Source organism: Babylonia areolata, chromosome 6, assembly GCF_041734735.1.
Source record: "Babylonia areolata isolate BAREFJ2019XMU chromosome 6, ASM4173473v1, whole genome shotgun sequence".
In the NCBI taxonomy this organism is placed as follows: domain Eukaryota; kingdom Metazoa; phylum Mollusca; class Gastropoda; order Neogastropoda; family Buccinidae; genus Babylonia; species Babylonia areolata.
In genome coordinates this window covers 45,098,643-45,111,326 of record NC_134881.1, presented here as the reverse complement: position 1 = coordinate 45,111,326, position 12,684 = coordinate 45,098,643, and the positions used below count along the sequence as shown (strand labels likewise).

Below are 12,684 nucleotides of genomic sequence, written 5' to 3'. Positions count from 1 at the left end.
CCTATATTCAATCAACAATACATGATAACATGTGATGGAAAGTTGGAGAAGGAGACTGTTAAATATTTATTCAGAGAGATTTGTGAATGCCTCATCACTTACTGGATTATGCCCCAAACGGCCATAAAAATATCAACAATATCAGTAGGAATTCACAGTTAAAAATAATAAACCATGAGAGTTAATACCCTTGGTGAACCGTAAAAATTTCCAGTCTTGACTTTTCTCAAAATTAAGCCCTTTTTCACTTCATACAACGTTTAGAAGCATTTGTACTTGGCTCTACATGTTATTAGTTTAACAAAATACTCAATTTTCATATCAACTTTAAAACTATAAAATTAGAATGAACATAAAAGAGAAATTGAATCAACCATGTCGTACATACATTCCCGGCGGGTGTTACTAAAATTGTACATCTATCTAGATCCAGAGAAAATGGCTAAATGTTGCTATGTGATTGTGGTGATAGCCACGTCTTTTTTACCATGGACTTAAAAAGAATTCTTAATTGTCCTTAAAGATTTTTGGAATGCCCAAGATACACCAGAATAATATGATTTAAACAGCACTCTCACTGCGAATACCGCAGTTGATTCATCGCCCTTTAAAAACTTGTTTAAATGTTAAATTTTTGAACATCAGTTAAGGAGCCATGATAGTGTATTGAGTAAGACAGTTTCTTCTCACCCACACGCGTGGTTCAGATCTGCCTTCAGGGCTTTTTTTTTCTTTCGTTTTTTTTTTAAAACCCGAAGCTTTATAGTAACAAATACAGAACACATTTTAACGATTAGATTTAAAAAAAAAAAGTGTATCACAAGTGAGTCTTGAAGGCCTTGCCTCTCTTGTTTCTCTTGTGTTTTCCTTTCTTGATTTTGTTCCCAAATGATGATCTCAATACTGGGGAAAAATTAAATATTGTCCTGTTTGGTTCACTGACCTGATTTACCTAGGGTCGTGAATGGTTCACTTCAATTTAAAATTGAAAATATTTAGTCTGCTTCAAGCAATTAAAACAGAAAATTTTTCTTTTGGTTCAGTCAAATGCTCATCAACAAATATCAACGTGAAAAAAAAGTGAGTAACTGGCACACCCTTCCCTGATCAGCATCACACAGCAATCATCGTGTTGCAGATCACCAACACACACCAATGATCATGTTGCTGATCACCATCACACATCAATGATCATGCTGCTGATCACCATCACACATCAATGATCATGCTGCTGATCACCATCACACATCAATGATCATGTTGCTGATCACCATCACACATCAATGGTCATGCTGCTGATCACCATCATACATCAATGATCATGTTGCTGATTGATCACCATCACACATCAGTGATCATGTTGCAGATCACCATCACACATCAATGATCATTCTGCTGATCACCATCACACATCAGTGATCATGTTGTTGATTGATCACCATCACACATCAATGATCATGTTGCTGATCACCATCACACTGCTGATCACCATCACACATCAGTGATCATGTTGCTGATCACCATCACACATCAATGATCATGTTGCTGATCACCATCACACTTCAATGATCATGTTGCTGATCACCATCACACATCAGTGATCATGCTGCTGATCACCATCACACGTTAATGATCATGTTGCTGATCACCATCACACTTCAATGATCAACATGTTGATCACCATCACACATCAATGATCATGTTGCTGATCACCATCACACTTCAATGATCAACATGTTGCTGATCACCATCACACATCAGTGATCATGCTGCTGATCACCATCACACGTTAATGATCATGTTGCTGATCACCATCACACTTCAATGATCATGTTGCAGATGAATGGGAGGTAGCAGCACCACCATCAACTTTGCCACCATGTTCTCCCAGATCGCGGAACTGACGGACAGCCTGTACCTCAGCAGCGCAGCGGCAGTGAAGAAGGAGAAGCTGCGCAGCCTGGGGATCACGTTGGTGATCAATGCCACCATGGACCTCCCCAACATCAAGATGGCCAACGTGGAAACCCTGCAGATCCACGTTGACGACCTCCCCTCTGCCCGCATCAACCTCTACTTTGACCGCTGCGCTGACAAGATTCACCAGGTGGGGGCAGTGTGTGTGTGTGTGTGTGTGTGTGTGTGTGTGTGTGAGAGAGAGAGAGAGAGAGAGATTCCCATAACAGTAGTCCTAAACTCCCCTCTACCAGCATCAACCTCTACTTTCACCACTGCACCGACAGGATTTACCAGGTGGGGGGAGTGTGTGTGTGTGTGTGTGTGTGTGTGTGGATTGCAGACCAGTTGCCTGACAGGCAGGCTCTTCATCTACGAACAGTCTACTAGGTAAAATGAAAAACACTCCTCTCCCTACAACATTTTCGGCGCAGGAACTCCCTCAAAAGTTTTCTGACTTCTTCACCGGCAAAATATCATGCATTCGTGAGAAGCTTGACTCTGTTGTGTCTCCTTCTTCACCCGTTAAAGAACGCGTGTACATTGGTCCTGTTTTACATTGTTTCCAACCAGTTACTGAAGATTTTGTGAAGAAAGTGTGTCTGAGTGCATGTCCGAAATCCTGTGAGCTTGACCCTGTCCTTTCTTCTTTGTTGGTTGAATGTATTGATGTTCTACTGCTACATATTACTCATATCATCAATTCTTTCTTACTGTCTGGTTGCTTCCCTGAAAGCTTCAAATCTGCTGTTGTATGTCCACTCATCAAGAAACCATCTTTGGATCATAATTGTTTGAAAAATTATCGACCTGTCTCTAATCTGTCATTTTTATCAAAACTGCTAGAAAAGATCATATTGTCTCAACTCTTAGCTCATCTGGAACAAAATGGTTTACTTAATTCCCACCAGTCAGCTGATAGACATAGTCATAGTTGCGAAACAGCCCTTCTTAGAATAGTGAATGATTTGCTTTCGGGATTTGATGAGGATAAGATATCTGTTCTCGCTCTCTTAGACTTGTCAGCAGCTTTTGACACTATCGACCACTCTATCCTCTTGAACGTCCTAGGTCCTGTTCTTTTCGTGCTGTATGCAGCTCCTGTGTCGGATGTCATCAGTCATGCAATGTCGCATGAGAGCTTTGCTGATGACACACAACTTTATCAGTCGGCTTCCATAGCTGAATTTGATGCACTGGTGACTCAAATACAGGAGTGCATTGCTGGCCTAAAGGACTGGATGACTCTCAACAAGCTGCAACTAAATGATTATAAGACTGAATTTATGATAACCTGTCCAAAGAAGGTTCATCAACATCCTTCCTTTCCTGACTCTGTTCTGATCAATAGCACACCTGTTTCACTTTCTCCTTCTGTTCGCAGTCTTGGTGTAATCCTAGACCAGTCTCTTTCCTTCCAACAGTACATTTCGAATATCTGTAAAGTTGCCTATTTGGAACTGCATAGAATCAACTCTATCCGCCACTATCTCTCAACCAATGCAACCAAGACACTTGTATGCTCTCTGGTTCTCTCAAGATTGGATTACTGCTACTCTCTTTTGGCCAGCCTTCCCAAATATCTGTTAGACAGACTTCAGCGAATTCAGAATAACGCTGCCAGACTCATTTGCAGAGCTTCTAAATTTGACCATGTTTCTCCTCTCCTTCAGTCTCTCCACTGGTTGCCTGTTTCTGATCAAACAGACTATAAGCTATCCACTCTGACATTTTCTGCAGTCAACGGATCTGGCCCCGAGTATCTTTCTGAACTCCTCCATATTTATCGCCATCTCCGTTCTTCCTCTGATACTTGACTTCTCAGGATACCTCATGTCAGAAGTAAGACCTATGGACACAGATCGTTTTCTTTTCAATTGCCAAAGATGTGGAACAAGCTCCCTGATAACCTCCGTCATTCTGATTCCCTCGCGTCTTTTAAATCTCGTCTCAAAACTCACCTTTTCCCTCAGCAATAAGTTCAGTTGTGGCAGGTCCACTTCCTTTGTGTTGGCTGTGCTTGACTGTGTATACAAATGTATGTGTACATAACTACATGCATGTTTTTGAATGTGTATTGGGTGTGCGTGTGTTTATGTTAGTTTGTGCCTGCCTATGTGTGCGTATGTGTTAGGGTAGCTGTTAGATACACATGAATGTTAAAATGTATGTATGCAGTGTGTGTGTGTGTGTGTGTGTGTGTGTGTGTGTGTGTGTGTGTGTGTGTGTAGTCACATTTTAGTGTGTGTTTGTAACATAGATGTAATGTTTTATGTTAACAAAAGCATTTTTGTAAACCAACTAGAGCAGATTTCTGGATAGTGTGCTATATAAGTATCCATTATTATTATTAATTTTTGGTCAGTTGTTTCATTCCTGACTTTTTAATGGAGTCAGTCTCTGACAGACTATTTTCAATGGACCTATCTTTTATGTGGTGTTTTTTATCTGCTTCATGTGCTTTCAAACTGTTCATTTGGACATTTTTCTCTACGCGTCGAATCTTAATCACCGTCTGCCATTGCTGGAGTAGGGTCATCAAGCAGAGTGTACAGTGGTAAACATCAACACTGCACGTGACTTGTCATGCAGGTACACTCCACATCAGCTGCGGGAGTTGGATCAGTGCACACACACTGTGGCACACGCACACAGGCACGCACACACACTAACGCACAGACAGTCACCAGCACCCAGCTACACACACGACAAACAGCCTCTCCACAACAAAATATGCACCCAAAACTAGATCACACCAAGATCAGGAAAAAAAAACAAAACAAAAAAACCACCTCCAAAACAAAAAAGAAACACTGTTACTGCTGTTGCAAAAGATGTGTTTTCAGAGCAGACTTAACCCTGTTGCTTCTTCTATACAATACTGTCAGTAGGGAGTTTTAAAAGCCTGGTATCAGAAGCAGAACGAAGGTGACGAGCTGGAATGTGCACTTCAAGGTCAGAGAGGTAGCAAGGACCAAAAAAAAGAGGGCAGAAAATGTCAGAGCAGAAAGCTTATATTCATTTTTTTTGTGTGTTAAACTGGTAGCCAGTGAAGAGAGTGGAAGAGAGGAGTAACGTGTTCAAATTTGGAGGATCAGAAAATAAGTCAAGCAGCATTGTTCTGAACTCTGAAGTTTTTCCAGTGATGTTTTTTTTATGTTAAGTAGGACTGAATCCAGGAAAGAACAAGATCTTGAGTGCCAAAGAATGTTTGAGTCTTTCAATGAGAAGTGTATGATCAGTTGTATCAAATGCTGTGGTAAGATCTAAAAGCGCAAAAACTGAAATTTTTTCTTTGTCAAAACCACAGGGAGTGTCGTTTACAATCTTCAGCAGTGCTGTTTCGGTACTATGCCCATGTTGGTAAGCAGATTGATGATTGTTGAAAAGATCATTCTGCTTTAGGTGTTTAAGAAGCTGGGAGAGGATGGCTTTTTCTAAAATTTTGGAAAGGAAGGACACATTTGAGACAGGTCTGTAATTTTTCAGATTATTCTGAACTAAGGAAGGCTCTTTTATGAGTGGACGCACAACAGCATGTTTAAAAACAGACGGAAAGCAACCAGACAGACGTGAATTATTAATAACATGAGTGATGTGCGGAAGCAGGACAATAAGACAATTATGGAAAACAGCTGGGTTATTTCTCAAGGACTTGAACATTGGCTACAACCTTCCCTGTAGAAAACAATCTCGTCTGGAGGGGAAGGGGGAGGGGAGAATACAGAAAAGGAACGTGATACACACCATTCTAGGCAGTGCCAACATTTCAAAACCCAAGTCACAAAAGATGCAAAAGGTGAGAGTAAGCTTTTCAAACCTAATTTTTATCCACCCCAAGAGGAATGTACAAGCGATTTAGACACCTTTCCACCCATCACATATGAAACTAATGTGTGTCAATGTTCAGTCGTGTAGAACATCTGAAACTAATGTGTGTCAATGTTCAGTCATGTAGAACATCTGAAACTTACGTGTAATATGTGTCAATGTTCAGTCATGTAGAACATCTGAAACTGATGTGTGTCAATGTTCAGTCATGTAGAACATCTGAAACTGATGTGTGTCAATGTTCAGTCATGTAGACAGAGGGCATCTTCTATTCATGATGTAATTGTTGACAGTGCTTTTGATATTGTTATACTGACTGAAATGTGATTGTGTAAACAGGGAGACGAATCATTCATGACACACTGGGGACTCAGTTTTAAAGGTGGTTTTAACCTTCATTAAGAACAGACCAGTAATTCAGATATCTTACATTTGCACACTCCGCTCCATGACCATAGATTAAAACAACTGATTAGTGAACCAGCCCACACACATGGTCACAGTGATTGGGTTGTGGTTTGGGAGAACATACCCCTGCCCAGTTTCAGGTCATAGATGTTGCCCTTGCTGACCACATAGCAGTCATTTACAACATCCCTTTTAAGAGACCAAAATGAGAAAAACATCTTGCAATATCAAGAAACACCAAAATGATTAACCTTGAATTTTTTAAGATGTGTGTCAAGGAGCACAACACACTGAACACCATGAAGACTGCTGCAAAGCATGTATATTTTAGTGCTTTCATCAGACAGTTCTCCTCGTCCGAACAGCTATATGCTGTTTCAAACTAGCTCACTGGCAAAAGCTAAGATCCTTAGGATCTTCCTGATGCTTTCTATACATATTTTTCTGATAAAATTGAAAATTAAAAGGAACTTTAATGACATTATATTTATACAAACTGTGATCTGGATACATTACCAACTAACCTTTTAAAAATATGTCTTGCTAATTTTCTTCCCTTGATTACCAGTATTATAAACCACTCTCCAGAGTCAGGCACTGTTGATGATTCTCTCAAATTGGTCATTGTCACCCCTCTCTTGAAAGAGCACAATCTGGGCATGAATCAACTAAAGAACTTTAGACTCATGTCTGATCTTTCATCCATCTCTAAAATCCTTGAGTAAGTTTTGTTACATCACTTACAGAAACTACCTTTTCTTTTTTTTTGATGAGTAAGGTGAAGGCTTTGCTGTGTGTGGGTGCAGTAGTGTTAGTTGAAGGCCTTTCTGTGTCTGGGTGCAGGTGGCGCGGTCACGAGGCAAGACGTTGGTGCACTGTGTGGCAGGGGTGAGTCGCTCGGCCAGCATCTGCATGGCCTACCTGATGAAGTACCAGCACATGACTCTGGAGAAGGCCTACAAGCACTGCAAGCGGCAGCGCCCCGTGGTCCACCCCAACGTGGGTTTCTGGAAGCAGCTGGTGGATTATGAGCGCCGCCTGTTTGGCTCCAACACCGTCAAGATGGTGCACTCTTCCATTGGCATGATTCCAGATGTGTACAAGAAGGAGACAGAGAACATGGTGTGGCTGCCTGGTGCCAGCCGCAGCCCACACTACACTTACTAGAACCGCTGTTCCAGACATTGATCAGTTGTTGGGATTTTCTACGTTAGTTGTTTGTTGACACTATGAAGAGATCAGTTGTTGGGAAAGACTTTTCTGCATTAGTTGTGTGTTGACACTGTGAAGAGACTGACACAGGTGACACTGTTAATTCTGATACAAACATGTGCAGCAGACAGCAGGACCAAAGCCTCCTTTATTCCTGATTGGCTCAGGTTTTCCCTGTGTCTCTTAGTTTACAAACATTGAAACTGGTACTGCTCTTTGTTGTACATGTGAGTATCAGTGTTTAACTGTGGAGTTTAGAGTTTGGCTGATGATTTGATGAGTTGGCAGTTGTTTGGAATCATTTGAGATCATTGTTGTCATAAAAAAAGATGTCTGTATTTCGTGCTGTGCGTGTGCTTGATGTGAAGTCAGTAAAACATGTAGGTTTTACTACTCAATAGGTCTCTCTCCTGTACTGTTTGTTGTGAGAAATGTTGTGGCTGGTTGTCAGTCCTGTCTGCTTTGATTTGGCAAGGACCAGTCCTGTGTCAGTGACTGTTGAGAGAACCATGGAGCTGACTGAAAGTCTGAACTTCAGTGGTTGCTAGAGAGATCACTGTGATTTGCTGCTCACTCAGTCTTCAGTCATTGTTGTGAGAACCATTGTCATTTGTTATTCCAGGTATCTTCAGTCATTGTTGTGAGAACCATTGTCATTTGTTATCGTTCCAAGTATCTGATTTTTTGTGAGGACCATTGTCACTTATTATCATTCCAAGGATCAGTGATTGTTGTGAGAACCATTGTCATTTGTTATCATTCCAAGTATCAGTGATTGTTGTGAGAACCATTGACATGGGACATTTGTCAAAGCTGGTTGTCAGCTGTTGTTGTTTTGCTTTGTGATTGCTGTCAGACTGTTGTCAGCTGTTGTTGTTTTGTTTTGTGATTGCTGTCAGACTGTTGTCAGCACAGTATTCAGTTCACTCTTCTATGCCGCTTTGTATTTGAATGTTTGTATTAAATGGTAGCTGGGAAACTGGTGACTGTTTTGGTGTTCATTTTACCATTATAACTTAACTTTGTTTTGGTGTTCAGTTTACCATTATAACGTATGTGAGGGATTCATCTGCAAACTCTGTATTGAAATTTTTGGTGATCACAACCTTTTTCTATGTTACATCCATGTCTGAGGCTTGTTACTGAGTAAGATCCATGTCTATGTTACATCCTTGTCTGAGGCTGGTTACTGAGTACAATCCATGTCTATCTTACATACATGTCTGAGGCTAGTTACTGAGTACAATCCATGTCTGTGTTACATACATGTCTGAGGCTAGTTACTGAGTATGATCCATGTCTATGTTACATCCTTGTCTGAGGCTAGTTACTGAGTACGATCCTTGTCTATGTTACATCCTTGTCTGAGGCTAGTTACTGAGTAAGATCCATGTCTATCTTACATCCTTGTCTGAGGCTAGTTACTGAGTAAGACCTATGTCTGAGGCTAGTTACTGAGTAAGACCTATGTCTGAGGCTAGTTACTGAGTAAGATCTAGTGATGTGAAAGGAAGTATGTCAGCAAATCTTGCCCATTTTAGGAATGGTAATGTTAACATTGTGTTCTCGTACAGTTTCACAGAATAGTGTGGTTTGTTTATGCTTGCATACGTGTGTTTTTAGACATCAAATGATGTTTAGGAAGAAGGAACAGTTATTGAAAGAGTACATGTCCTGTCCAAATTTATACATGTACCTGCCAGTCTATCATAACCACAAGTTTTTTCTTCTCTTGCACACTGCCAAGTACAGTTTGAAATGTTGTTTTGTGGTTAAGGATTGCTTTGGACCTGAAACTTTATAATCATAAATAACAATAGTTTTGCTTCTGTGGTTCCACAGGCTCAGGCAGATTGTGCTCTCTGGTTGTCTTCATGCATTTCACACAAGTGGATTCAGTTCTGAAACTTGATTGCAGAACATTTGATAGAAATTGCATCTTACATGTCACAATTTTACATCATTCTTGAAAGTCAAATATTGATTGATGCTAACTTCACTTTTCTTGTGACAAGATTCATAGTCCTTGAACATATTGATTTTCCTTGTAAAGTCATGATTTGTCTCTTGAGACACCCATGTTAAAAGCCTTGGAAGTTTTTGAAATTAAACTCTTGCCCGAAGGTGTTTGAAAATTCCTTGCAATTTAAATTTCTTATTACTTATGTCTGGATATACATATGTGTCTTTTCTTTTAAAAAAAAATCATGGTATTGGTGTCTAAACATTATAAAGCCCTGATTTTAACAAACGTCTCCAAAAATATTGATGACATGTTCATTGTTTTTTAAGAACAGCAATCATATCCATATTGTCATGTCTGCATTCTGACTCAACTTACAGTACAATGGCAGGTTCCTCAGATCTGAGGATCATTGAGGAGAATGTCCTTGGTGACAACCCCTTTGGTGGCTGGGCAGGTTGATTCTTGAGCAGCAGACAGAGGGCAAGGAAATCTGTGGGTAGCAGGACTCTGGGTAGCTGATGTTTTCTTCAGCCCACACTTTTCCTCTGCAGCTAGCCTTCTTCAGCTTCTGTCGTGTTTGTCCTGGTAAATCTCACCCCAGAAAATGGCTTTTGGCATTTATTTGTCCTCCATGCATGCCAGATATCTTGCCCATTGACATTGTCCGGTCAGTAGCATAGCCTCAGTGTTGGGAAGTTGTCTGGCTGATGAAAGTGCTCTTGGGGTTGTACTGGTTTTTGGTACAGAACCCAGGTTTCAGATCAGTAGAGGAGAGTAGTGCAAACTGCAGCTCTGTACACACAGATTTTTGTTGACAAGCACAAAGAGTGGTTGCTTCAGATGCATTTCTGCAGAAGACCAAAATAACTACTGGCTTTGTTGTGATGGTTGTAGACATCCTTGGATACTGTGGTGTCACAAGAAAGACACTCCCAGGGCATATGACAAGAAAGACATCCCCAAGGTATGTGACAAAGACATCATTAAGGTATGTGACAAGAAAGACACTCCCAAGGTATGTGACAAGAAAGACACTCCCAAGGAATGTGACAAGAAAGACATCATTAAGGTATGTGACATGAAAGACACTCCCTAGGTATGTGACAAGAAAGACATCCTTAAGGTATGTGACAAGAAAGACATCCTTAAGGTATGTGACAAGAAAGACACGCCCTTGGTATGTGACAAGAAAGACATCATTAAGGTATGTGACAAGAAAGACACTCCCAAGGTATGTGACAAGAAAGACATTCCCAAGGTATGTGACAAGAAAGACACCCCCTAGGTATGTGACAAGAAAGACACCCCCTAGGTATGTTACAAGAAAGACATCATTAAGGTATGTGACAAGAAAGACACTCCCTAGGTATGTGACAAGAAAGACACTCCCAAGGTATGTGACAAGAAAGACATCATTAAGGTATGTGACAAGAAAGACACCCCCTAGGTATGTTACAAGAAAGACATCATTAAGGTATGTGACAAGAAAGACACTCCCTAGGTATGTGACAAGAAAGACACTCCCAAGGTACGTGACAAGAAAGACATCATTAAGGTATGTGACAAGAAAGACATCATTAAGGTATGTGACAAGAAAGACACTCCCAAGGTATGTGACAAGAAAGACATCCTTAAGGTGTGTGACAAGAAAGACATCATTAAGCTATGTGACAAGAAAGACACTCCCAAGGTATGTGACAAGATGAACATCCTCAAGGTATGTGACAAGAAAGACATCATTAAGGTATGTGACAAGAAAGACACTCCCAAGGTATGTGACAAGAAAGACACCCCCTAGGTACGTGACAAGATGGACATCCTTAAGGTATGTGACAAGAAAGACACTCCCTAGGTTTGTGACAAGAAAGACACCCCCTATGTATGTGACAAGAAAGACATCCCTAAGGTATGTGACAAGAAAGACACCCCCTATGTATGTGACAAGAAAGACATCCTTAAGGTATGTGATAAGAAAGACATCCTAAAGGTATGTGACAAGAAAGACACTCCCAAGGAATGTGACAATAAAGACACTCCCTAGGTATGTGTCAAGAAAGACACTCCCTAGGTATATGACAAGAAAGACATCATTAAGGTATGTGGCAAGAAAGACACTCATAAGGTATGTGACAAGAAATACATACTTAAAGTATGTGACAAGAAAAACACTCCCTAGGTATGTGACAAGAAAGACACCCCCTAGGTATGTTACAAGAAAGACATTATTAAGGTATGTGACAAGAAAGACACTCCCTAGGTATGTGACAAGAAAGACACTCCCAAGGTATGTGACAAGAAAGACATCATTAAGGTATGTGACAAGAAAGACACTCCCTATGTATGTGACAAGAAAGACACTCCCTAGGTATGTGACAAGAAAGACACTCCCAAGGTACGTGACAAGAAAGACAACATTAAGGTATGTGACAAGAAAGACATCCTTAAGGTAAGTGACAAGAAAGACACTCCCAAGGTATGTGACAAGAAAGACATCATTAAGGTATGTGACAAGAAAGACATCGTTAAGGTATGTGACAAGAAAGACACTCCCAAGGTATGTGACAAGAAAGACATCCTTAAGGTGTGTGACAAGAAAGACATCATTAAGCTATGTGACAAGAAAGACACTCCCAAGGTATGTGACAAGAAAGACATCATTAAGGTATGTGACAAGAAAGACACTCCATAGGTATGTGACAAGAAAGACACTCCCTAGGTATGTGACATGAAAGACACTCCCTAGGTATGTGACAAGAAAGACATCATTAAGGTATGTGACAAGAAAGACACTCCCTAGGTATGTGACAAGAAAGACACCCCCTAGGTATGTGACAAAGACATCATTAAGGTATGTGACAAGAAAGACACTCCCAAGGTATGTGATAAGAAAAACACCCCCTAGGTATATGACAAGAAAGACATCATTAAGGTATGTGATAAGAAAGGCACTCCCTAGGTATATGACAAGAAAGACATCATTAAGGTATGTGACAAGAAAGACACTCCCAAGGTATGTGATAAGAAAAACACCCCCTAGATATGTGACAAGAAAGACATCATTAAAGTATGTGACAAGAAAGACATCATTAAGGTATGTGACAAGAAAGACATCCTTAGGCTTAATAGCCTACTCATAAATGACCTCTGGTAGTTTGACTGGTTGTTTCTGAACTTTTGATAGTAATCTGCATCATTCTTCTATTGCAACATGAACTGTGAAGGCAAACATTTTCTTTCCAGTGTTTTCTTTCCTTTAACAGAATAATTGTTCCAAGAGTATAGAGCATTCTCTCAGCTTCATAAACCATCAC

The 12,684-nt window shown here is 40.4% G+C and overlaps 1 protein-coding gene across 4 annotated transcripts in view; it reads left to right on the top strand.

The window, feature by feature from the left end:
- Window positions 1–11,126, top strand: part of LOC143283072 (dual specificity protein phosphatase 14-like) — a 32,805-nt gene extending 21,679 nt beyond the window's left edge. For 2 of the 4 annotated variants that reach the window (XM_076589106.1, XM_076589107.1), the window contains exons 2-3: window positions 1,840–2,107; window positions 7,039–11,126. In XM_076589106.1, the coding sequence (XP_076445221.1) occupies window positions 1,844–2,107; window positions 7,039–7,362 (588 nt within the window). In that variant the 5' untranslated portion in view covers window positions 1,840–1,843 and the 3' untranslated portion in view covers window positions 7,363–11,126. Of the gene's footprint in view, window positions 1–1,839; window positions 2,108–7,038 lie in introns of those variants that run through there. The other 2 variants (XM_076589105.1, XM_076589104.1) reach the window with 2 other exon arrangements.
- The last annotated feature ends 1,558 nt before the right edge of the window (window positions 11,127–12,684 follow it).